Source organism: Rhinopithecus roxellana, chromosome 2 (assembly GCF_007565055.1).
Source record: "Rhinopithecus roxellana isolate Shanxi Qingling chromosome 2, ASM756505v1, whole genome shotgun sequence".
NCBI classification, from domain to species: domain Eukaryota; kingdom Metazoa; phylum Chordata; class Mammalia; order Primates; family Cercopithecidae; genus Rhinopithecus; species Rhinopithecus roxellana.
In genome coordinates, this window is record NC_044550.1 from 35,169,479 (window position 1) to 35,197,342 (window position 27,864).

Consider the following 27,864-nt stretch of genomic DNA (forward strand, 5'->3'; position numbering starts at 1 on the left):
GGAGGCTGAGGCAGGAATGGCGTAAACCTGGGAGGCGGAGCTTGCAGTGAGCTGAGATCCGGCCACCGCACTCCAGCCCGGGCGACAGAGCCAGACTCCGTCTCAAAAAAAAAAAAAAAAAAAAAAAAAAATTGAAGAGAGACCTAATTAAGTTTTCAACGGATCATTAAAAATAGTTTTTAAGGATCAATCAAAATCTATTTTGGCCTATAATTCAGAAGGAGTTCAAAGAAACTATAACAGAGTCCTTCCTTTCCCATCTACTTATTATGTGAATGAACTCCACAAAGTTTGCATCTAGACAAGTGAAAAATAAGAATAGAACTGATGCTGAATTCTGTCTCCTGTAGCAATAAATAAAAGGCATCCTGCATGAACTAACAGAAGAAAAAAAAGCCCCATTCTCTCATTAAGAGATGCATTTCCAATGAAACTGTACTTTCTAACATCTAACAAGTATTTATCAAAAATGCTAATGTATTTATGATGTTTTGCTCAACTGTAATAACTCAATCTAAAGGAAATTACTTAACACTTTGAGCCTTATGTTCACAGGAAATATTACAAATGCTTTCAATTTAAATTTATGTATGTATTTTGTTGCAGAGAAGTATAATAGGGTGATCAATAAAAGACTTTCAAGCATAAAGGTAATAGGATAAATTCCATGGGAAAACTGCCTCAAAAGTGAAAGTGTAAGAAAAAGAAAGGATGTATATTTTCAATAAAGAAGAGTTTGTGTATTTTTTATAGGTGCCAGTGGGAATCAAATTGCTGTAGTGTTCAGATTCTATTAGACACATTAGAGAGGGATGTAATGGTTCCATCCTAAAGTGTCATTTTTCAAATGCAAAAACTTACAGACGTTGCAACTCATGCATCTTTTATAAAAAATGTTAGATACAATATTTTAAATGTGTAAGGAGGTACATGGTTTTCAAACTATTTGAGGGGAACATGAGTAAGATGAGGGGAAAATGAATTTAAACAAGAAAAGCACAGACTTAAACCAAAGAAAATTAATCACTAAGCCTGAGAAGGAGCCCTCCTTTTCTAAAAGATACGGCCATAAGCAAGGAGAATGCCAAAAAACAAACCGGGGTTCTTTGAGGAAGGAGGGAAGAGGAAAGAGGAAGGAAGCCTTCTTAGGTAAGGAGAGCGTTTGTCCATCCATCCACGAGTACGACGCCCTGAGGCAGCTGCTCAGGCCTGGACTTTCTTAACTGTCTACCTCCTGACTCTGAGGCTCCCAGGTTCTATCTCTAGCCAAGACAAACAGGTAAGCGGGGACCTACCACAGAGGGGCTGGGAAAGCTAGTGATAAGGTTCTTGCCAATTTATTGCCCAGGTTCCTCAGAAAGTCTGAACTCAATTAATATGTTTCTTTTGGTTTCAGCCCCTTATCCCTCTCCTTTCCAGGTAAATAATGGCTCTGAGAGGCTGGGTAGGGGGAGTTCACATGTAGCCCAGAACTACCTACAATCATTGCTTTCTTTGGGCATCACAGCTTTGCTACAAAATCTATACCAGCACTGCCCAGCACGGGAGCTACAAGCCACGTATAACTATTTAAATTTAATTAAACATAAATAAATTTACAATCCAGATACTTTTTCACACTAGTCACATTTCCAATGCTCAGTAGCCACATGTGAGTGGCAAACAACACAGATATGGAGCATTTTCGTTCTGGCAGAAAGTTCTATTAAAGTTGCTGGTCTAGATTTCCACAAGGCCAATATTCTCCCTTGTGGGGACTTTTCTCTCAGAGAACCTGTTTGTCGCCTTTTACAGTCTAGCTTTCCTATCTGTAGCCCCACACCACCCCCATCCTCACAGTCTTTAACACATGACCTTAGATGTCTGAATTTCCGTTGTTTTCAGGGTTGAAGCTCTTTTCCATGGGGATCCTAGGCCCCAAACAAATCAAGGTATGTAGCTAAACACTGGTTTAACATTCACCCAAGCTCTCTGTGACAGATAGATTGTGTTTCTCCAGCACAGGAAAGAGGATAGATTTTAAGGATGCATAGCCCACCTCCACTTGCCTGCATATTCCAGTTTCAAGTCTGATTCAGTAAGACGTCCTGGGACAGATTTAAAAGGCAATGTAACTATGAAGGATTTAAAGGAGAAACAAAAATACTCTTGCCACAGAAATGGAAGATGAGAAGAGAAAATAAATATTCCAAAACTATAAAGGAATTTGGAGTGGTAAAGCATTTGTGAGCCCAAAATTAATGCATCTTAATATGCACCTACAGAATGCTTACATGTATCTGCTTGTACAATTGATGTATGCAGTTTAAACTATGTATTTATGGCAAAAGCAGAACTGAGCATAGAAAATATTATTTCATACAGTATTTTTCAAAGCAGACACATACCAACTATTCACATGCACGAACTCTGGGCCATAGAATGGTCCAGATAAAAGCTATTCCACTTACAAAAGATTTGATACTTTAATCGACTTCTTGCCTATGATAGAAAAAATGATTTTAAATCTATACAGTTACAAAGAAACAAGACTCACAAATATTTGGCAAAAGGGCTTTCCTATACATTCAACTGTTTCTCCTGAACACCTGAGCACACCAGCCTCTTCTCTAACGGACACCTCTGAATACCACAATTGTGCCTCCTCTTTTAGCCCAAGGTAGTGCAGACAGCAAGCAGTCTGCTTCTGTCTAAATCAATCAGGCTCCTCGATGCAGAGGCACTGTGGTATCCATTTTGGCTCTTCACGGGCCTTTTGTTGTTAGTTCCTGTTTCTTAGCTGTGTTCCAAACAAGTGAGTTTGCCAGAGAGCTGATTTGCCGCAAGGTGAGATGCCATTCCACCTGTAGTGTAAGTTGTGCATAATATCACACCTATTAAAGCGTGGGCCCACTCAGAGATCCAGAAGACAGCAGTTTTCAAGACAGAACTAGTGAGAGAATAGTTTTCATTATTCCACCAAAAAAAAAAAAAAATTTATCATGTGCAGTAAGGAGATAATTGTGAATATTGAAAATGAAGGTTCTTAGTTCTAGTTCCTGATTTCTCTCTCTGTTTTATTATTCATCACTTTGGGGTAAAATTTGAGAAAATAGTGCAGAGGAATGTGGAGGAGAAAATCTGAGGCATATGCAAAAAAATAAAGGACAAATACTGAGGATAGAGAACACGTCTAAAAGCAAAGACACAAGATAACATCTACACCAACACTCCAGCTACTTCTGACATCTACATGCAAAATCCTGGAGATAAAACAATAATAAGTAACACAAACCACAAAGTCATATTTTCTAAGAATCGTTCTAGCTAATAAAAGCAAGTTGTGATGGTGGCTCCTAAAGTTCTTTTCAAAAAGATCCCTTTAATTCACATTTCTGCTTCTTTGCTCTTTCACCCCACAATATCCCCCAGAAGGTTCCACACAATTCTCTTACATGAATGCTCATAAACATTTTGGACCCACACTGACAGAAATTACAGAGCCCCTCCATGCAGGACATTCTCATGGTCCTATTCTTTCTTGCCCAATCCCACCTACACTCTTCTGCCTAAAGTACAAAAACCCATCCACCTTCTATTTTCTTCGAATCTTAGTGGCATCCATAAGCCCGGAGCCATAAGAACTCTTCAACTATAGAAAACCCATGTTCAAAGTATCAGCACTAGCATCAGATGCAACTTACCTCACATCCAAACAATGAGTTGCTAACTTTCTATCTTCTACAGATATGTATTAGTTCATTCTCATGCTGCTATAAAGAATTACCTGAGACTGGGCCAGGCACGGTGGCTCACGCCTGTAATCCCAGCACTTTGGGAGGCAGAGGTGGGCGGATCATGAGGTCAGGAGATCGAGACCATCCTGGCTAACATGGTGAAACCCCGTCTCTACTAATTATACAAAAAATTAGCCGGGCGAAGTGGCGGGCGCCTGCAGTCCCAGCTACTCGGGAGGCTGAGGCAGAAGAATGGCGTGAACCTGGGAGGCGAAGCTTGCAGGGAGCCGAGATAGAGCCACTGCACCCCAGCCTGGGTGACAGAGCGAGACTCTGTCTCAAAAAATAAATAAATAAATAAATAAATAAAATTACCTGAGACTGGAAAATGTATAAACAAAAGAGGTTTAATTGACTCGCAGTTCTACATGGCTGGAGATGATGCCTCAGGAAACTTACAATCATGGCGGAAGGTGAAGCAGGCCCCTTCTTCACAAGGCAGCAGGAGAGAGGCGAGAGAACAAACGTGGAAGACCCCCTCATGAAGCCATCAGATTGTGAGAACTCACTATAGCAGAACAGCATAGGGGAAACCACCCCCATTATCCAGTCACCTCCCACCAGGTCCCTCTCTCAACACCTGGGGATTACAATTCGAGATGAGATTTGGGTGGAGACACAAAGCCAAACCACATCAAGATACGTAAGTTGAGTCTTGATTTCCATTCCCTAAAAGCAGTCTTTGAGGGTCTCAATGAATTGAAACAGTAAATTAAATATCCTAGAGAACATTTCCTTTACATTAGGGGGAAAAAAGCTTAATTTACAGTCACTACAGGCTACTAATGAGAGAAAAATAATCAAACTTCTGAACTTTTACTATCGTAAAACTCTTGTCTTTCTTTCACGCTTTCAGGAATCAAAGGGAAAAAGGATGTTGCAACTCCAAAAGGACTAGAAATGATAGCTCTTTCTGATAATAGCCTGAAGCTTCTGAAACCCCCTTACTCTGCTTTCGCTCCTCATGGAGGGACAATGATTTTGCCACGGAAGCTGTACATCAAGCCATAAACTCATTTCAGACGAATGGAAAAATGTTCAGCCCTGTATACTCTGAGCTCTGTCTTTCTAGTCAATACATTTTCAGTCTCCATTACAGACTGTTTTTCTTTCCTGCTATCATTTATCAAAGGAAAATAAATAAAACAAACACCCCAAGAAATGTTCCAAACAAGCATTTCAAGAAAACAATAAAACATTCCATTTGAAAACATATTAACATTTAACCTACCACCCATTTACTTCACTACCTACCCATCCAAATTACCAAAAAGAACATCAGTGTGGCCCTAATTCATCAAATATGCCCATGTTTTGCTATTACCTCCAAACAAGTGAAGGTTTATTATAGAGTGAAATATGTCCAGCTAACTTTCCTTCTCAACTTCAGATAAAAGCAAGTTAACATGGATGTTAGTCTAGGGAAACAATGGCAAGTAGCTGGAATATATGAAATGTGATTCAGACGGACACAAGGTACAGGTATCCATATGTAGAAATTGGTAGAACCATTCTATGGAAAAGCCAGAAATCTAAAATCCAAAGTGCAAGGTTGGGTTTGGGGCCAAACGAGAGTTAAGAGATAGGAGACCTGGTTCTGATGATGCTTCCTCCAGCAGCGTTCATTAGGCCAACCAGACAGATGGCGGCTCTCACTTAAGACTTTGTAAACAAGCCATGCTGCCTCCAAATGTCTATTTATCCTTGTAGAGAACATCTGCTCCTTTCTCTTTGGCCAGCGTGCTTTCACTTTTAGAACTGCCCTCCTCCACTTGGCAGTGTGGTAAATCACAAGGTTTCTTCTTCCCCACTGAGGGTGTGATTTTACCTGGGGGTATGATCCTTGGCTTGAGCCAGAACAATCAGAGTGTTTTCTGGAACTTTTGCTGGAGATGGCATCTCTGAAGGGGACTCACTTTTCTCTTGGAATATTAGCCATTTGAACTGTATAAATCAATGTTGCCATCATAAGGAGGTTGCCAACCCAGAAGAAAGTGCAGCCAAGAGAGATAGCATGAAAAACACATGTGGAAATCATGTGAATGCATATATATCTCAGTCTCAAGCTAATTTTATCCCCTTAGACTTCTGGTTGAGGGAGCAAAACATTACAGACTTTGCTTAAGCTAGTTTGAGTTGAGTTTCCGTCACTCACATTAAGAGTCCTAAATAATATAATTTTCATAGACTTTACTTTACTTTGCTCCTATCTTTGAGAAAGAACCTTGTCTAAGTTGTCCCTGCCACTTGGGGTTTGATTCCACCCAATCTATCTGGTCCCTTCTTGGTTTTCTCCAGCCGTGTTTTCTTCACTCTTTCAACTTCTATCCTTTCTCTGCACTGGTTCCTTACCCTCTACTTACAGGCTTTCTCCCTCTTGTTGACAAAAATGGGGTTTTTCCCCCTTAGGAGACTCCAATCACAGAAAGACACATTTTTAAAATTAGTTTTAATCACAAGATTTGCATTGAGTACTCAGCCTTTCACTTAACATTACCTCAGAAATGTGCCTCCATGGCCACATGCTCTTCTCATCTATTATCTTAATGGCTACATAATGTTCTATGTCAAGTTAATCTATGATGATTTACTTAACCACTCCTCTAATAGAGACATTTAGGTAACTTCTTATTTTATAACATAAATAACGCCAGAAAGCAACTTCTTTACAAATAACTTTTCTTTCTTCTAAATTGATTTCTTAGAGCAAATTCCCAGAAGTCTCATCAAAGCTGGGTTTAATAATTTAAATTTTTTAAACAGGTATACGGTTATATCCCATTAATAATTTAGTTTTTATCTGGTTATTAACAACAATTCTTCTTAATTTATTTGTTTGCTACTTGTATTTTCTCTTATGTAAACTCTCTATTCTTATTCTCAGCCACTTTAATTCCTAACATTTGGTGGTTCCTTAAATATTTACATGAACTATTTTTGGTTAGATTTAACATTTTAAAACTTTTTTATTCTTAATTATTATTGAATGAATTCTTTATAAGTTCTACTATGTAAGTCTTTATAACACTAAATCTTTGAAAACCTGTACTTTATTTTTCCTTTTAGTTTTTTACTATTAGATATTTTTAAATGTCATCAAATTTGTTAATACCATCTTCTATTCCATCAACTTTTAAAAGTCAATCATTCTCAAACTAAATGTTGGTTTTATTCTTACCAAGGTTTTATCCTTATCTTATAGTCAGAGAATATACTAACTAATAGCAGTGTAAATTGGTCTGACTTCCCCAAAGGGCAAGTGTGGTAATATGTATTAAATGTATAGACAAACATGCTTTTTAAAAACGTATACCACATGACTCAAAAGTTGCATTGCCGAGGAATGTGCCCTAAGGAAATAATTGAAGAGTGCGCAAGAACATTCATCACAGTGTTGCTTGCAACACCAAAATATTGAATTAATATGAATACCAATAAACAGAAATGTGTAAAATAACTTACAGTCTATCCATAATGAATAATAGTATGGATCTATGTATGAACATAAAAAGATATCCATTACACAGTATTAAGTTAAAAAAATAGCTAGCCAAACAGTGTGCATATTGCAGTGCCATTTTTTGTTAAATATACATATACAAAAAGTCCTGCAATAAACTCATCCAACATTTAGTATTAATTATTTTTGTTTGTGGAATTACTTGGATTTATGGAGTTTTCTTCCCATTCTCTCTCTCTATTTTATATTTGCTGGTGTTTTTAGAACCAGCCTGTATTGCTTTCAATATAATAAATAAAGCAACATGGCCATTTTCTCTTAGAAAAAAAAAACAAAAAAGAAAGTTCTTCCTCCTCAAAAGTTGGAATGATATTGTGTTTCCGCGTTTTGTGGTTTGGTTTTTGAAAAACACTACTGTTTATCCTTTTTAATTGCTTTCTCTTTATAAGTGAAACAACTTAGACACAGAAAGACAAATATCACATGTCCTCATTTATAAGTGGGAGCTACATAATGTGTACACATGGATGTAGAGTGTAAGATAATAGACAATGGAGACTTGGAAGAGTGTAGGGATAGGAGGCAGGTGGATGATGAGAAAGTACTTAATAGGTATGATGTACATTATTCTGGTGATAAATACACTAAAAGCCCTGACTTCACCACTATGCAATATATCCATGTAACTAAAATTATATTTGTACCCCGTAAATGTATACAAATAAATAATAACAATTTATCTATAAAACAAAAAAATTGAATTCACAGTTGCTTGGTTTTAGTTTTGTTTTTTGAGACAGGGTCTTCCTCTGTCACCCAGGCTGGAGTGCAGTGGTGTGATCATGGCTCACTGAAGACTTGACCTCCTGGGCTCAAGCAGTCCTCCCACCTCAGCCTCCCAAGTAGCTGGGAGGATAGGCACATGCCACCAAACTCAGCTAGTGAGTGTGTGTGTGTGTGTGTGTGTGTGTGTGTATGTATGTCTGGAGATGGAATCTTGCTATGTTAACCAAGTTGGTCTCGAACTCCTAGGCTCAAGCGATCCTCCTGCCTCAGCCTTCCAAAATGCTGGCATTACAGGTGTGAGGCACCATGCAAAGCCAAATTCATAGTTTTAAAGATACCGTCTCTCCTACTAAGTTTCCTTGATTTTAATAAGCTTGCATAAAAACAGCTTACAGGAATACACATGCCTTGATGCTCACAGTATTTCTTTTATTATACTTGATATTAATCTCCTGACTGGTGTAAGTGAGAATTTCTCCTCCTAATCATAAGTGAACAGAGTAAGAAATATAAAAGACACTTATTTTTCTTCAGCAGTTTGATTCCTCTAAAGTGGCAACCAAAGCAGCCATTTAACATGAGTTTCCCTCCTTTTCCTATGCACTTGAGTTATCTTATCCCTATAAAATTTTCCTCTCTTCTCCTCAAAGTCCTCAGGCTATGAAGAATCTTTTCTAGCAGTTCATGTTTCTCAGGAAGTTCTATTTTTCCTTAAAGTACCTGACCACACTTGATCTTTCTTTTAAAAAATGTATTTTAGATGTAGGAATGGATAAAGCTGATAAAATTCTAGAAGCAAACAATAATATAGTTGTGTTGTACAGCATGAGAGAAAAACTGAAAAACTATGCTTTCCAACACTTAGGGTAGTATATACAAAATAATCGGGCTTCAATTTTAACAAAAAATTTTAATACAACTAAATGTACTTTTTCCTAATACTAACTGGAGTATAATTTAATCTTGGCAAATTATGAGAAATGCTCACTAGAATAAAGAGGAAGAAAAAGATTACATCACCACCTCGGGGTGGTGAGGAGGATCATTACGAACATCAATATCAAAGGAGTGGGTTAATGCCTATTAATAGGGAGTTCTACTTGATATAATGCCAGATGAACCCATTTTTGCCGAAATGATAATGAACTTAGTACTGACTCACTGTTGGAATATGTCTGCAAACTGATCTCTCTTTTTCAAGATGTTCGCTTACACGGAGCCACCCACACCCTCTCCAAAGCTCTGCAGATAAACTGCACCTGGACATGGATGAAAAGGAGGAGAAGAAGAAACAGAGCAGAGGATGGTGCTCTGATATCTCATCTCCAACAATATGCTAATCAGTTTCTACTGACAGACTCTGAATCCAAGAGCAAATGATTTCCATTTCAAAGCGTCCCCACTGCCTACAGAATGTAATTCAAATGCCTTATTCCAGGCCCTGTGTGATCTGGAGTTTCAAAATCCCTTCTCAGTGTTTCATCACATCACTTCTCTCACTTCAAACTGGACTCCCTTTGCCACTTATGTGTTTACTCATACTGATCCTATATCCTAAGAGCCTTTCTCTCATCTCTCCTAATTCTAAACTGGCCCATATTTCAAGGCCAAGATCAAAAATTATTTCCTCCGGAATAAGAGTATTCTCAATGGCAAGTAACTATTTACTATATTCCAAGTACTTTCACATGTTACTCATTTATCTTTGCAGCAGCTCTGTAATATAGGCACAACTATTATCTCTATTTTAAAGACAACGTAAGTAACTTGCCCAGAGTCACACAGTAGTGAAGAGCTCAGACTTAAACCCAAGAATCTGGAGCTCTGCCCCTTCACCATGGTGCTGAACTTCTACCTTCTGACACTTATCCCAAACTGCTCTGTGCTGAGTTCAATATCTGATTGTAGGGTATTGGGTCTACTGCTGCTGGCTGCGGTAACATAAAATCCAATTTATACTGGCTTAAACAATGAGGGAACTTCTGAGCTCATACAATAATTCCCCAGGAAGGTCAGTTCCTGTGCTGGTTAAGTCAGCAGATTAAATAACCAACTCCTCAAGGAATCAGTCTCCCATCTTTCTCCCCACCAACTTCTGTGTGTCAGCTAGGTATTCTAATGGTTGCAGCACCTCCAGAGATCATGTTTTCATGTGCCAAAGCTTAAAGACTAAGCTTCAAAATCTCCTATTAATGGAGAATTCTTGTTTCCCACCCTTGAGGTGCAGGGATATCAACACATAACTCCAGGCCTTTCTTATCCCCAGGAAGGTGGCATGATTTGTCTAACTGGTAAATTTAAAAGAGCAACTAGGCACGCTTAACTCCATTCTGTCTTCTTTCCTCTTCTAGGGAGCAAGCCTGTCAACCAAGAGCATACGCTTTCCTCTGCTTCTCCAGGCAGTAACTCTTGCCTTATCAGCCCTTCTGCATGGGAAAGCTGCCTCCGCAAGGCTCTGTCTGTGAATGCCCAAGTCTTCCCAATTCTGAGGGGTCAGAACTAGCAACCCACTTGGCTAAGAGAACTGAAGCTGTATCCTCCAACTTAGCTTATTGGTTAAAAGATAAAAGGATGATGTTTTGACTTCTATGTTTATTATTTGTTTTATTTCTCAGCTTGTTCACAACTGGGGGAAGGAAGGTGCTATTTATTGGGTCCTTTCAAACAGCCAACAATATTAGCAGTTCCCTGCATATCTCATTGGCCGCAAGTAAGTCACACTCAGTCCTAAACAGATCCCTGGCAAAGGGATAAATTTCCTGACTAGCTCACAACTAGGAAAGGGTGGAAAACTGCAACAAAATCAGGACTCTGCCAACATAGAAAAGGGAAAAAGGGACTACTGGCTAAGCAGGATGTTCCTGGGTTCCAACTAATAGCTTATTAATCTTGGTGTTTTCCATAGACCCAATCACAGGATCTAACACAGAATTTGATCAATAAATGTCTTTGGAATCCAGTTGGATTACTACTACTACACATATCTACAGCAAATATAAGAGGGAAAGGCTTCTTTTAGCCAATAATTTCATATTTCTTCTGTTCCTGAATTCTCATCTCTTAGATCAAGTTTGTTCTAGATTGTAGGGAAACTCGATACAGTAAGAACACCAAAGAATGAGTGTCTATTTCTGTTAATAATTCTCTCCCACTCTCTATTACTGAACCACTTCAAGAATGGAAGGTACAAAGAGCAATGAAATCTGCTCTCCAATGCAGACACTCTCCCCTCCCTGATCCCACCCCACCCATTCAATTTCCCTTTGGAGGAAAGAAAGGGATAAATTTAATAAATAACCAATCTTGGGAGCTGTCAGGAAAGAACTCACAGGTCATGGCCCAAACTCAAGAGCCTCCTGGGTACTAACAAAAAACCATTTCTTACTATGAAAACTTGTCCCTCTCCTTCTTCCTTTCATTTAGCTTATAAACTCTGAGAACCTAAGAAATCATTGCTAAAAGAACTTAGCTGGGACACCAGAAGCTATGTGCCTCTTTTACATAAAACTACTCAGTTATTTTTTTTTAATTTTATTTTGTGCCAATTTTATGTTTAAGTGTCACAGAAGCAAAATGTCATCCACTTAAAATTTTCAAAATCAACTTTTCTTCAGACATTTGTAATTCAAACTTTAGAAAAACATAAGCTGGCTTAACTCAATTGTCATTTGATATTTATATATTATCTTTCCCTTGGTAAGCAAAGACTTCTAAAAGTAACTAAACTATAACATGGTAATACCATAAGGTGTCACAAATGAGTGACAGTTCTATTATAGGGGATTTATACATATATACACATGCATATATAAATGTATCACATAGAAAATAAATACATGTATGTACTTTGTAGTTATAAATGGAGAAATAGGATAAATAAAAATAAGGTATCAAGTTGTAAGACAATTTGGTGTGAAAATGCCACAAACTTAAAAAAAAGTGAGGGAAGTGTATGGTCTGACCAGAAAATTGAGATATATGATAAAATGTAGCATAATTTGAGCAAATTAATATGGCTTCCAAGCTCAATTGCATCTTCTAAATTCAAAACAAAGCATAAGAAATGTGTTTGTTAACTTAAAACATCTGTTCCTACCACATGAATATGAAAAAGAAGAAAAATGCATATGGATTATTCATCAATAAAAGTACAAAATCTCTCGTGTTATTCATCTCACACAATCATTCTAAGAACATATAAATTCCCAAATAGGAAACCAGCACATCTAATTATGACGGACAATCTATAAAAACCCAGCAAGGACAAAAAAATCCTCAGAGGCAGCTAGAGCCCAATTCTCACTACCTGACACCTAAAGGTACAAAGTTACTCCCTTTCAGGAACTAAATGGGGAGAAACCCTTCACTGCACACTCTAGTGTCAGGAGATTTTTTTCACCCTCTGTAATGGCTTCTTTCCTTAGGCAGAAACACACACCTCTAACCTTCTATCCACAGGTGAGAACACAAATCAGAAAAGCCTGCCGCTGCTATCTCACTCCTGACTGTCTAGTCTCAACTTGAATACCTCTAGTTAAAGGAGCTCATTACCTCTCTAAATTTATGACAACACCTAGCACAGTAATGATGTGTTGCAAAAAAAATAAGTTTTTATCACAAAATAAATACATTTTAATAAAGAGTGGCATCCCCCATTTAAAAGCATATTATTCCGTATTTTAAAATAAAGACCAGAAGCATAAAAAATGATGAATTTTTGCTAAACTATAACTTAAAATGGTGATAGCCTACAATATCCAATACAAGGGTATTAAGAAATTACCCAATGCTTTTAGGGAAATGAAGGAATGGCTGATTGTATTGCTTCCCCTCTAAGTGCATCCTCAGGACACCAAGTATTCTCCCCACTGCTGAGAAGTTCAAGGTGTTTCAATAGCAGCCAGTAGCCACCATTCACTAAGTGTTTGTGGGGATTTCAAGCACTGAATAGCAAAAGCTTCCAATTTTTCACTTATCTTCTCCACAAAATCTCTTGAGCATGTTGATGAATACAAGGACAACGCAGTTCTGAGACATTTTCATTTCTACAGGGCTGTCTCTTTTGTGTTACTGTTTCAAATTTTAAAAAGTAACACTATAGCACACCAATTTTTAAAAAGACTCTGACATTGAAGAGCTCTAATGGTCTCCCTTAAACCTCCTTAGCCCTAATAAACAAGGTCTACAGATTAGACCAGAGGTTCTCAAATTTTTTTCCGCTCTAATATAAATGATGGATAACACTCCCATGAGTTTAGAAATTTATAAAACTTTTAATGGAATATGTACAATTAACTGTAATTTTACCCCTTTTATTCAAGAAATCATTGATGCATAACAATTGCTTGGTTTAAAAAAAAACACGACAACAACAAAAAAGAAAACGTATTTAGCAATATGGGGAGAGTAGTGTTGTAACTGTGCTGACTTCAAAACTGTTCAAATTATATAAACAAACAAAAACAGCAATCAGGTACTATAACAAACTTTGTGTTACTTTTCTCACAACTGCTAAAAGTACTCCAGTAAGCTTCCACCCAGGGTGAGAACCATCCATGAGGCTGTATTTTAAGTACTAGAATACGTTAAGAATTTTAAAACTCTAATGTTGCACTGTCCAATATAGTAGCCACTATCTATGTGTGGCTACTCAAATTTAAACTTTAATTCATTGAAATTAAATGAAATCTAAAACTCAGTTCCTCAGTATTGTAAGCCACATTTCAAGTACTCAATAACCACATGTGGCTCGTAGCTACCACACTGGTCAGCACAGCTATAGAACATTCCCATCATCACAGAAAGCTCTACTGCACAACACAGTGCTCAGGAATCTTGGAGATCAGCTAATCTAACTCTCTTAATTTACTAATTTAGAAACTGAGGCCTCATTTCATTCAAGCGACTTACTCCAAGCTACACAGCTAGTAATTACAGGGCCAGAAACTGAACCAAGACCCTGGACTCTATAACTCACTCATTTCCACTCCAACATCTTGTTATCACCTGAATGATGTGAGTACGTGTTCCTTGCAGGGACAGTTCTGGGTTCTTTCACAAGTATGTTCTTAGTTAACTGTCACATCAACCCTAGGAGAAATACAATCCCCATTAAGCAGATAACGAAAGTGACACCCGGCTGTATAAAGTATCGTATCTGAGACCACACAGCATGTATGTAGTGGTGCCAAGATTCAAACTCCAAAGCCTGGATCTTCCTGCAGTGTTATATATACTCAACATTCCACATTTTTTAATTATCCTTGAAAAATATTCTTTCAAATCTGCTAAGAGTTAGTGCCCTGTGATTCACTTTGTCAGCATTTCTCAGCAAAAGTATCCCAAGTAGGAGAAATCCCAACACTTAACGCTTTTGATCTAGGGAAGAAGACTCGTTTATCCAGCCTTGCCAGTCGTCACTGCTGTAGAGCAACAATAACAGCAGCCAGCCTTTATTGAGCACTGTAAGTCACAGCACCGGACGAGGTGCTTCATGTTCATCTCCTTTAAGCTTCACGACAATCCTGAGAAGTAAATAGTTCATCTCCATTTCACAGACAGAAAAATTGAAGTGAAGGGTCAAGTCATTGATCCCAGGAAGAACTTTAAAAAGGATATGTGTTTGCTTGTGGTGATACAAAAGGAAAGTTTTTTAAATACTTGATATAGTTGGAAAAGAACAGAAGGCGTGTGAAAACTTTGAAATAAAAAATTAATTTTCCTCCTCACACTGGATGTCACAGTTAAACCTATTACCTAGGTAGTTTCCCTCTGATGGATTCCTGATTTAAAAGAGTCACACTGTCTTCCACAAGGGCTGACTTCAGAGACAGTCTTGTGAGCCCAGGGGTGCATGGGTATCATGGGGTAAGAAACACACTCCAAAATAGGTTATTCAGTGTTTTTGGAGTTATTTTAGTCCCTTCTGGTCATTTCCTACTCTAGGAATAAAAAGAGAAAGTTACAGAAGATTGTTAAAAGAAAGACAAGGGAGAGAGCTGAAGTCAGTCCATAGTTGAGAGACAGCTACACATGCTTAGGACTTAATCACCCCAGGATGTCACTGCAAGTCCAGACAGCTGTCAAAAATCAGGAAACACAACACAATACAAGGTGGGGGGAGGTATATATATATATACTTATATACATATATAAACATATATAGTGCATAATACACTGTGTATTGTGTTTTTTAAGATGACATGCCAATCTAAACATGTTTTGCATCATGTAGTGAATGTGGTGCACACCAGTGCAGGACAGCCTCAGTTAAATGGGAAAGGGTTAGCCAGGGACAGTTGGCTTTTGCAGGAGGTCAGGGACAGAGACTGGCAGAGACAACTGCACGGCAGTTGTGGCAGGGAGGGGGTGGGCATATAGGACTGAAGGCGGTGAAGTAAGTTAGTTGTGTTCAGAGACAACCAGTGGACTGACTTGGTTGTGAGAAATAGAATGCTTGATCAGATGACTTCAGAATCAGAACGAGGTTTGAACTTTCTTTTCCGCTAGCACTTACTATGTAACTTTAGACAAGTGACTACTTCCTGAGTCTCAACTTCCTTATCTGTAAAGTAAATTAAAAAAAAAAAAAAAAAAAAAAAAAAAAAACTATTTCCTGGGTTTGTTGAGTATTAAATACATAGTAGGTGCTTAACAACTGTCCCTTCCTCTTGTTCTTCTTGGTTGCTAAAGAGAAATTGTGTTATGGCAGAAAAGCACAAGCCAGGCATTGCACCTGGGTGTCTTTCCCACATTATCTTCTTTGCAACAACCTTTCAGGAGTAGCTTTCTTTGTCCTCATTTCACATCAGGGGCAATAAGAGGTTCCAGAGGTGATGTAACTTGCCCTACGTCACAGAGCTGGTTTGTAATAGAAGAGGAAGGATCAAAACCAGGTGTGTCTGACTGCCAGGGCCATGAATGTTCCACTGTATCTGGCAGCTTCCTAAGCAATGAGTGAAGAGATTGAAAGGTATCAGTGAGAGGAATCCTCACAAGACAGGCTGAGAGTTAACTAGCAGCTAGTGCCTAAATCCATGCTCTCATTTGCTTGATACGCTTTATGAACTCTGGGTGAAGCTGAGACTTTGCCATTTTCAGCCAGAATAACCTACTTCTGGTTACTCACCCGGGAGATGAACAAACCTCAAGAATTTCACATCCTCGCCCCAGTTTCCTCATCTATAAAATGGACAGTCTGGACTAAGAGATTTCTCAAGTCACTTCTACCTCTAAAACAGTGAACATGTGGGTAAAACTACAAAGTTTGGAAAAGGGACACCAACCACTATTCTCAGAACCAGCTCTTGAAAATGACACCTCTTACACTAAAAGCCTTTGTCACCCAAAAAGGTGTATAATCAGAGAATCCTAGAATTATATAGTAATGTTCTTGTACTCTTTAATTCAAAATGCATGAACATACATTCACTCTCCGGTTTCACTGATGTAGATATAATGCTTTTCTTTAACAATAGGGCATGCGGAGAGAGAGCAGCAGTGAATGATGTAGATAATAAACCAAGTCCAGGATGCGTCATCTACCTTTTCCAGTTTCATCATCCTTAAAATGGAAAGAGAACTTAAAGCGGTTACAAATAAACCAGAATGCAGAATCTCTCTAGGTTTTGAAATATTTTCTCAATCTTTTAGAGCTGTTTTTCCTACACTTAATTTGACAGCAATTTTTTAGTGACTCACCTCGATGGAGCCTTTTGAAAGTATTTAATATAGTTTCCCTAGAAACAAGCACACTACTTTTCACATTCTCATTTCAGCAGTTTCAGTAGATAAGTCCAGTGTTGCCATTCCTCCTCTCTGGCACCTTCAATGGCTCACCCACCTTCCTGAAAGGACAAGCTAAAGTCTGCACAAGGCTCAGCATGCTCTGACCTCTGCCCTCCTCGCTGACCTATCTCTTGCCATCCTCCATGCACTGCCTCAAATGCCCATAGGAGCTCTTGCTTCCGACTTCACATTTCTGCTCCCTATCTCTGGAATTCTCTCCCCTTGGATATCCACCAGGCTAGTTCTTATAATTACCTCTTTCAGTATGTCTTTGTTCAAATGTCACCTTCTCAGTGAAGCCTTCCCTATCACCCTATCTAAAGTAGCCACCTTCAATCCCCTATTGAGCCTTTTCTATCCCTTCCACCTCCACAATGTTTTTCCCCATAGCCCATCTATCTGACATTCTATATATTTTACTTACTAGAATTCAAGCTCTATGAGGGCAAGAATTTTCATCTGTTTGTTCACAGATGCATTCCAGTGCATAGAATAGCAGGTCTGGGCCGGGCGCGGTGGCTCAAGCCTGTAATCCCAGCACTCTGGGAGGCCGAGACGGGCGGATCACAAGGTCAGGAGATCGAGACCATCCTGGCTAACCCGGTGAAACCCCGTCTCTACTAAAAAAATATAAAAAAACTAGCCGGGCGCGGTGGCGGGCGCCTGTAGTCCCAGCTACTCGGAGGCTGAGGCAGGAGAATGGCGTAAACCCGGGAGGCGGAGCTTGCAGTGAGCTGAGATCCGGCCACTGCACTCCAGCCTGGGCGACAGAGCGAGACTCCGTCTCAAAAAAAAAAAAAAAAAAAAAAAAAAGAATAGCAGGTCTGTAATTGTCACTCAATAAATATTTGTTTAATAATTTTATTATTGTAATAAATACATTGTCTCTCAGACTGAATTGCGTAACTACAATAATAAGTATCTCAGGCTTGAAGAGGTTCAGAAATAAATGTAGCAGGCCAGGCTCAGTGGCTTATGCCTGTAATCCCAGCACTTTGAGATCAGGAGTTCAAGACCAGCCTGGCCAACATGCCAAAACTCCGTCTCTACTAAAAATACAAAAAAAAAAAAAAAAAAAATTGGCTGGGTGTGGTGGTGTGCATCTGTAGTCCCATCTAATTGGGAGGCTGAGGCAGGAGAATCACTTGAACCCTAGAGGCAGAGGTTGCAGTGAGCCAAGATCCCTGCACTCCAGCCGGGGTGACAGAATGAGACCCTGTCTCACACACAAAAATAATAATGATAATAAAAGAAATAAAGAAAAAGAAACAAATGTAGCAGAGCCTTGGTAAGCAAAGAAGTCACCTGGAGGAATGAGGAGTCTGCTGGTGTGGGAGGGTGTAGCCCACTAACCTTGAGCAGCCATGAGCCCTGGGATGAGCTAGGGCATGGTACAGAGGGAAGCAAGGTCATCTAATAAATTCAAGTTGGTTGGGTTCTTTCTCCTTTTAACTTGATCAAACTGACCTCTCCAATTACTTGATCCTTTCATATTCGAATGTACAATAACACATAGCAAAGTTAAATATAGAAGATGGTCTAGCCACTTTTTTTCACATATAGGTAGAACAACAGAAGAAGACAGGATGTCTTGTTCTGGTCCACCCTTAATGGTCAATTACCTCTAGCAAATCTCTTCATCTCTCTCTCATCCTTTCCATGAAGAGGGGGAAGAGTATGAAATAATACACGGCCTGCCTATTTCATTGGTCTATTATCAGACATATGAATACTTATGAAAATATATGGAAAAGTTACGAAGTAGTCTACACAGTAAATAACTCTCTTTTATTAGCATGGATAACTGACTTGTCTAAATATCTACTATAGCTCCCCAAAAGTGATAACATATTTTAGAGCAAATGATTCCTAAAACATATTAAAGAATAAACAGGGCAGAATATGGAATGACAAATAGAATAAAAATGGCTTTTTCCTAATTTTTAATAGAAAAATATAAAGAAAAAATATAAACCTCTCAAGCAGTAATTACAGTATATAAAGTGCAGATTCAAGAATATTACTGTGAATATCTACAATTATCTATACTCTTAGATACTTCAGATATTCCTCATCTATTTCAATACCACAAGGATAATCTAAGATGACTTATTAATATCACACATGTCAATAGCATGTTGTGATGTAAATGAGCAAACTCTTTCCAACCATCTCAGTTCAGTTTTATTATAGCATTTATTAAACCAAAATAAAAATGTGGTGAACAATGATTTGTCACACCATTTATTAGAATTGATGGAGTGTAGACAGTCTTTTCAATAAGGCTTTAACACATTGTTATGCACCATAGTGCATTAGTAATGAAAAGAAATGCATGAGACTTACATCAACTTTTCCCCCCAAGTCATTCTGACATTAAATTCAAAATCAATTTTACCCTATATGTCAAGAGTTCAGAAATAAATGTTAATTTATTTGCTGTTCACCAAAACTTAAGTTTATAATTCAATATAACAACAGAAATCCTTCCTATTCTACTTAATTTAAATATCATATTTTTTTGGAGAAGGGTTCAAAGTGGGAAGCAAATGCAACCAGAAGATAAACAAATTGTGTTTCAGTTTGTATCTGACAAAAGGATGGGATCTAATTTTCTCTCTGATTAAAAGAACACAAAGAACGGCCACAGAATGCTAATTGTGTGTTGAGTGTTTGGATTTCTCTTCCAATACCTGAGTATCCGAATGGAACTAATTCACTCTGGAAAAGGTATTAAATAATTGAGCATCATTGTGCCCGAATGAGGGCTAATCCTCAAACTGTGAAGAAAAATAAACATATTCTACAATGATAGGGTCAACTCACTCACTCAGGAACTTCAATCAAGCATTTTACATTCAAATGAAAGAAACCAAATATGTAAAGAATGACCTACCGCCAACAAGGAACCCTGATAGACACAAGCACCTGTGGAGAAAAACAAAACAAGAATTAAAAGGGATGCATAATAAACCAGTAGGCACTGCCCCAGCAAGCTTGCTGCTAAAACTGCATCTACATGCATCAAAATCAGTAAAATGTGCTTCTTCCAAAATCTTAAAAGCTTGAGCATTCTTCCCCTGGGGAAATAACCCCATACACCAAAACAACATTCCTTGGACACACATGAGGAAAAGCATCATTAAAACTTATGACTTGAATTTTAAGATAAATGTATTTATAACGGCATGCTATAAATACAGTAAATATTTTTCTTGGTGATAAGTCAGCAAAGCCTCCATAATCCAATCCCATTTCCTTATTCAGGCTTCCCTGCCACTGTTTGCTTACACTAAGTCTCCAGTTCAACCCAAGAGGCCAACTTAGAATCCTGTAATATATTTACATGTCTCAATGCCTTTGCTCATTTTCATTTCCTACAAGAGATGTACTTTGTCTAGTCAAGCCCTTTAAACTTGATCCCATCTCCTTTGTGAAACTTCTCCTGCCCACCAGATTATGTTCCTCTGAGCTCCTAGCACTTCGTGCCTACATCCTCCATTTGTGAATTTATTCTTGTGTACTTCCTTTCTAAGGATGATGAAGTCTATCCCACTATATTATATATGTGTGTGTGTGTGTACTACATATATAGAGAGAATATATACACTATATATACTGTTACATATATACTATTACATATAGTATATACACAAATATACATATACATATACATATGTACCCACTATATACTATATATAGCATATACACACATATATAGATATATACCCACTATATACTATATATATCATATATAGTATAAATAGTATATGTAGTATTTGTAGTATACATACACATACTATAAAACTGAAATCTTAATTTAAAAAAATATACACATATTCCCAACCAATTTTTGAGCTGCACAACAGGTCTTGAATTAACTTAGAAAGAGATGGGCAGTGTGCTATCACCTACTCTCTCAGAAACTGAGTCTGCAAAACAGATTTGAACAGTATATACACACCAAGGTGAAGCATATCTTAACAGTGCTTCACAGTTGGTTTCTAAAGATACAAGGACATTATTTTACCACAGTGCTTACCTCTAATGGGTCATTTATGAAGTCCCAAAAATATTAACTTCTTAGGAAAGAAATGGTCTACCTTCTCCTCCAATAATGGAACTAAGAACAATCTTTAAGAAAACTGAGATGACTATTTACACTTAGGTTTGAATCAAAGATCTCTGTGGGTAAATTTATTGAAATAATTTTTATATCTCTGACATTCTAATAAGAATAACTTGAGATAAAACCTTGAAGGAAAATTCTTCTTAATTGACTAATTTTTCCTTAAGAAATCTTGTTTCAAAGACATAGTAGTTCCGTCTATGTTATGTCATAAGAAAGGAAATATATGTATATACATGTGTGTGTATGTATATGTATGTGTGTGATGTGTGTACATAAAATAATCCTATATATCTCGAATAAATATATATAAACACAAGTCACTTTCTAAATTACTTATATGGACTTATTTAATTATTTCTGTTGTTTAGAAAATTTAGAATAAAGATCATCACTTAGGTACAATTTAACAAAATTTAAACTTTAGAATAAACAAGCAAAACTTAACCTTTAGAAAAAACACAAACAAAAAACTTTTAGAAAAAACACAAACAAAATTTAATCTTTAAAATAAGACTATCCTCAAATAATTTTATTGCTCTCCACGGCATTACCTTCCAAAGTCAATTTCTTTTCAAAGCTCCAAAGGAAATCAAGCACCTTAAGAAGTATCCAAGTACCCATATCAAAACCCATTTTTGGAAGTTTAGATAGCCATGATAAATTCATTGCAGTATGAAAAAAATAAAGTAGCACTGAGTGTGGCACCACATCTATACCCGGGCAAACCACGCATCTGCTGGAGACTCAAGTCAGCATGGTGCATAATTGCTGAAAAATTATATCATTAGGAAAAGGAATTAATTCAATTTGGGTTGCTCTGTATTGTACAATTCCAGAAGAAATAAGCTTTGCCCTCTGCGAGCTTTCCTAAAACAGAACAGTTCTACCCAGAAGGCAGCTGCATGAATGAGCCTCCATTAACACCGCTTCCAAAATCTCATTTCTACTCTCTTGAGAAAATAAGCATTCTAGTGTGATGCCCAGTCCTATCAAACATTTATCATTACCCAATACCAGATGCAGCATCCAAAGCAAGCATATTTCTCTCACACACCCACCAGCAGATGAAGTTGAGGGGTTTGTTGACATGGGTACTGGGCGTAGCCTCTGGTTAAGAGCCAGAGTGGAGGTCTTTTCACTAATCCATCCGCTCACATAATATGGAAAACAAAATTACTCTCTCCACTCTTTTTTTTTCTTAAGGAGTACAAGAATAATTGCAGGTCTATCTGATGTTTATATTTATGGCTTTAGTTGAACTTTAAAGAAAATTCCAGCTCAAGGTGAATTCTGTGAGGTGGTGCTGATTTAGAAGGAGATATGAGCCTCCCTCAAAGGAAAACTGAGGAAAAACCAGAGGCAACAGGAGGAGAGTTCTCTAACTATGAACAATGCCAGTTTCAGGGCACAGAAGGCAGCTGAGATGCCAGGTAATCTAAGTTCTAACACCTCACAACCTGTGAGAAAGTGCATAAAGTTTTGCAGGTTGAAGTAATTTTATAATGTCAAGAAGGAAGCCCAGATGCTGAGACCCGAGCTGCTCTTTTCCTGTGTGGCTGGCTCATTTCTTGCGGGTCACATAGACAAAATGTTACTGCATAAAAGTTAAACAAGTAAATGTCTGTTTTTAATCCCTTTTGCACATTGTAATGTACTCCTTTATGAGATGACTGTATAAAATCTAATGTTTTTGGAGAAATTTTGAGATATAATTTGCATATATCCTGAAACCATTGGTAAACTGAGTAAATTAGAGAAGTTAAATCCAAGCACCACAAAATGTCAGACCCATTAGTTCAAAGAAATAGGGGCAGATACAACCATTAAGATACGAAAAGATTTGAAGAGCATGGTACCACAAAAACATGACTCATTAGGAACAAGCAGCCACAAGCTGGCATTTAAATGTTCAGGCTTTATGTTGTGTTATAATTCAGCATATGGCTGTGTGCACTGTGGAGTACTTAAAATAGAATCATTTTCTGAACTGACAGGACAGCTCATGTCCTGATTATTGTCAACTAGGATTTAGATCAATTAATAGAGTAGTTAAAATGAAAGCGGGCCAACTGTTTTGGAACTACGGTAAGATTTGGCATGAGGCTCCGACGTTGACATGTGGTAGTCCCCTCTCCTGCTCTGAGCCATGCGTTAAAGAATATTTTATGACGATCTGTGTGAGGACAGTTGGGTGATATTGCCACCCAAGTCAATAACAGTGAATACGGATGGCTGAGTCCTTACTAAAGGATGTATATGAGGAGAGTAATGCCCAGAATCCAATCTTCAGAGGGCAATGCAAATACAACTGATGAAAATAAGAGTCCACAACAACCCCCCTTTATTTCCATTGCCAGGTAATTACAAAAGCCAAAGCATGCAAAGTTACAACCATCATCTAACATTTCTGTACTGAGAAACCCACCAGGGACCAAATGACATTAACGATTTCTAGATATGCAAACTCCTTGAGCGCAGGGGGGTTTGGCTTTGGTTTTGATGTCTGTACCCACCTACCAGACATAACCTGACACATAACCTCTCAATAAAGTCTTGCAGAATGAAAGAATTAGATTACTTTTTTCCAGTCAAAGTCTTCTCTTCCCTAACATTGAGTTTCAAACATAGAGTCTCTCAGCGAAACAACTCTCCAGCCCAGAGTGGAACCAACTACCTTAACTTACCCGTAAATAAAACATATTGTCTATCAAATGATCCTCTTCAGTGTAACCTGTTAAATGGCATTTATAGGAAAAACCTGGGATTCAGGGTTTGTGGAAATAGCTAAAATCACATGGAGAGTAACTAAAGCTCAATTCTCTTAACCTCCAATTCAATGATCTTTCTCTATCCAAAGGCAACTGTCTTATCTAGTGTAACTTCACAGGACTTCCATATGTCAACAGAACTCAAGATATTTCTCCAGAAAAAGCCATGGTAGTTTCTTCGATTCAGAAAGCAGCCATGTTAGAAGCTTCTTTGTGACTTCTTGATTTTATTAAGTTCTCAAATCATAGCATTAATACTTTATCAGTTTAGCAATATAAGGCCGTATAAAATAACACTGCCAATAATTTGCTTGTAAACAATTATTTTTCTTTTGATAATTAAAATAAATTTAGAGGCAAGGCACAGTGGCTCATGCCTGTAATCCTAGCATTTTGGAAGGCTAAGGCAGGTCACTTGAGGTCAGGAGTTCAAGACCAGCCTGGCCAACATGGTGAAACTCTGTCTCTACTAAAAATACGAAAATTAGCCAGGCATGGTGGCACACACCTGTAATCTCAGCTACTCAGGAGGCTGAGACATGAGAATCGCTTGAGGCCAGGGTGCAGAGGCAACGGTGAGCTGAAATGGCACCATTGCACTCTAGCCTGGGTGATAGAGCAAGACTCTGTCTCAAAAAATAAAAATAATAAAATTTAGAACCAGAAAATTGCAATTGACCACAAATAAGGCAGCAAATACTGATCTCTTTTTCTTCTATGTTTGACGGTTAGCCAAAGTATTAGAACTATCACCTAATTGACTTCATTTAGTAAATAACAGAACTATAGAGCAAAGAAGTTAGGCAGTTCATTTCAAGAGCTAATCAGAGGCCAGTCCACCAGTTAAGCTTAATTCAAAAGAATATAATCTGGCAATATTGTTCATCTGACCAATTTTTTGAGCACTTACTGTGTACTAGGAGCTGAACTGAAGATATAAGAATTAATAGGAGCCATCCTAACCCCTCAATAAGCACACAGCTAAGAGAGGAAGACCAAACCCATACCAACCACAATTATTTTCTCTGTGCACTGAGAAGAAAACGACAAATTCTACCATAAGCTGGTCAGCAAAGGTGTCACAAGGTACATCCCATCCAAAGAAGTATACATGTGAATATCTCTTCCATTTTTAAAAATTATTCTCTAGGCTGATAATAAAAACTTGAGGAGATTTCCAAGATCCTTGAGGTTTCCAACCTTGATATCAATGCTCTTATTTTTTAAAGAAAAAGAAAACCTTGAGAGGAACAAACCAGAGGTCTCATCAGATGACAAATGGTTTTCTGTCTGTGGGAGTGATATTACTTAATTAAACTAATTAAATGAGATAAAGTATGTAAAGTGCTTAGCAAAGTGCCAGGCAAACAATACTTGCTCAATGAATGGCTATGTTCATTTATTCATTCATTCATTCATTCATTCATTATAAGATAAGCACTATTATGATGTGGGTGGAAGCTCTCAGACATCTATCAATTTATCAATCCAATTGTGAAATGGCTATAGAATGCTCTGACAGTAAGGTAAAACAATAAGAAGCAAAGTTTCCAAAGACTCTTTGGAGTAATATCCGCTCCCTGCCTCTCCCTCCCGTCCACCCCTCCTCCCCACCCCCGCCCCCGGCTTTCTGTGCTTTGCATCCCCGCCATCCCCACCTCCCAGTCAAAAGATTCGGCACTTCTTAAACTTGGCCCACTGGATCAAACAATCTTCCAAAGAGCGCACCCTGTAGGCTCTTAATAATAATGCCTTTTGTTGATTCCAGAGTTTTGGTTCTGAGAAGCTGCACCATTCCAGCTGCCCCCTGGTGAGCTATCCGGGAGTGATAGCACGTTTTCTGAGTTGCTGGGACAGGATTCTAAATTTAAAAAAAAAAACAAAAAAACAAACAAAAACAAAAAAACTGCCACCAAATGAAATTAAGTTTTCTAAATACCAAGTTCAGGTTTGGGTGGCCTGGGGTGACTCTCTCATCTGGTTTACTATTATAATCAAGCCCTACAAGCTTCCCCCCCCCTCCAAAGTACGCGCCCACACGCACATATACAATGAAGTCATATTTCTACAGGACTTGCACTGTTGGGAGAAGGCTACGCAGGCCCCAGATGTGCCTTTCCCGGAGATTATACACATTTGACACACATCCCGGAAGAGTGCAGAAGGCAGCACCTGGACCCAGGGGAGAGTCCTCCACTGCTGTGCGTGGATTCCCAAGGCCCCCTACTTTCTCTTGGGAAGCCAGCAAAGAAAAGGCAGCTGCTCCAGTGACTGGAGGTCGACCCGAGGCAGAGCTTTGTCCTCCTCGGGCCTCCCGCAGCCCCCAGTCCTGCGCTGGAGCTCGACCCCCGGGAGCCGCCCCGCGCACCTTCCCAGGCACCAGGGCGGAGAGGGCGGAGAGGGCGGCCCGCCCCGCGCCCGCCGCCGCCCAGCCGCGGCTCTGATTTGGGGCTGGGCAGGTAAACTCTTCTTCCCGCAGCTGGATGAATAATGAATGGAGCCGGGAGCGGAAGCCGAGAGCCAGGCGCTGTAGATTAAGCCGTCTTCCTCCCAGCCCGCCGGCTCCCTTCCCCCTCCCTAAGCACTGGCGTGGCTACTTCCCCGGTTCCTCGGGGCAGGTGGGAGATCAGAGCGCCTCGCGTCCCAAGGCCCGGCATCCCATGACCCCAAACTCTTAATTTACTTATTGACTCATTTATTTGGCTGAGCCCGGATTGCTTTTGATATCATGGCGACAACTACTCTCACGGCTTCCGTTTCTCTCCTGCGGCTCCAGGGTTTTACACGTAGCTTGGAGTCTCAGAGGAAAACCAGGAGGCGGAGGGTGAAGTAAAAGAATGAACCTAAACTCTTATTAACCACTTTTGTTCTGGGAAGCAGCCAGGTTCGTGCTTCTCCGTACTGGAGAGATTTCTTTCAGTGCAACTGAACTGCCCACGTCCAGAACACGCTTCAACCAGTTAGTTATAAAATCCTTACTGGACTTTAGGCGGAGACTAACTGAGGTAAGTAGGGCGGGAAAGCGATGGGGCTTTAAGATGAAAGATTGTACGTTTCTTAGGAACAGAAGTATTTTTAAACAGGTAAGAGCAATTTTTCATTCCTCACTTGTGCTCCATGCAGTTGCTTTCCCTTCGGGGAAAGGTAGGTGGTGGAAAGAAAAAGGATCAGTTTTAGAGATGTCACCTGCATCGGCCACCCACCCACCCAAAAGCACTTAGGGCAGAGAGGGAGGCCGTCTCGGGGGTGTAATCCGAATACAAAACAATCAGGAGTAGGAATCTTATCAGAAAAAGCCTACTCCAGTTTCACTTCCACCCCACCCTCCCCAGAAAAACTTCCACCCGAACCACAATACCATAAAACCTGCTGAGCTTTTTAAACTGCACTATCACTCACACATACACACACACGCGCGCGCGCACACACACACACACGCGGCACCGCTCTCTCACCTTCGGAATGATGAGGCAATACTGCAAATTCTGCCAACGCTAGGGCCAGCCCGAGGCACACTTTGAGGACACCCATCGCCGCGTCGGCACCCACGATGGAGGAGCCCAGCCTTCAGCATCCAAGAAGCGGCTCGGTCAAAACGCTGGCTCCGGCGCCTGGAACCTGGGCGCACTGAGGGTGGGGGACCGCGGGCCGTTACCTCCCGGAAAAAGAGATAGACGGGCCGAGAGCGACACTCATCAGCCCGGAGGCTCCGGAGCGGGCGGGGGTTTCAGCTCACTCGCTGCTCAGGCGGAGAGCGCGCCGAGCTACCCCGCAAGGCAGGACGGCAACGTGAGCTTTGGGAGAATAAGAGGAGGCAGAGCACAATTCTCCGCGTCAAAGTCTCGCCAAAAAGTTGCTGGTCACCGGCTGATGGGATCTTCCAGCATTTCCCTCGGGCTAGACCCTTGTGCTCCCGGGTCCCCGACAGTAGAAATCCTGGCTCTGGTTTGTCCGAAGCAGCTTTTTAAAGTTCGCTTGGCACCATACGTAGGCGCTGCGTCGGCACTGCGGGTCGCCGGGAGCCCCGAAAGACCCACCCACACCCACTCCTTGATCTGGCCACCCGGCTCGGCAGACGCTCGCTGGAAACTTTGTGCAGCGCTGCGGGCAGCTCCCGGGACTCGCCCGCGCTGCAGCCGCACCGCACCGCCTTGG

At 39.5% G+C, this 27,864-nt stretch overlaps 1 protein-coding gene and 1 long non-coding RNA gene across 2 annotated transcripts in view; one reads left to right on the top strand and one right to left on the bottom strand.

The window, feature by feature from the left end:
- Nucleotides 1-27,275, bottom strand: part of FRAS1 (Fraser extracellular matrix complex subunit 1) — a 470,770-nt gene extending 443,495 nt beyond the window's left edge. The window contains 2 exon segments of the mRNA XM_010384575.2: nucleotides 19,706-19,737; nucleotides 27,165-27,275. Of these exon segments, the coding sequence (XP_010382877.2) occupies nucleotides 19,706-19,737; nucleotides 27,165-27,240 (108 nt within the window). The 5' untranslated portion in view covers nucleotides 27,241-27,275.
- On the top strand, nucleotides 1,247-4,721 carry LOC115892899. The gene is made up of 3 exons (XR_004052818.1): nucleotides 1,247-1,279; nucleotides 1,885-1,931; nucleotides 4,633-4,721. It is a non-coding gene; the product is annotated as an uncharacterized LOC115892899 (long non-coding RNA).
- Nucleotides 27,276-27,864: the final 589 nt, after the last annotated feature.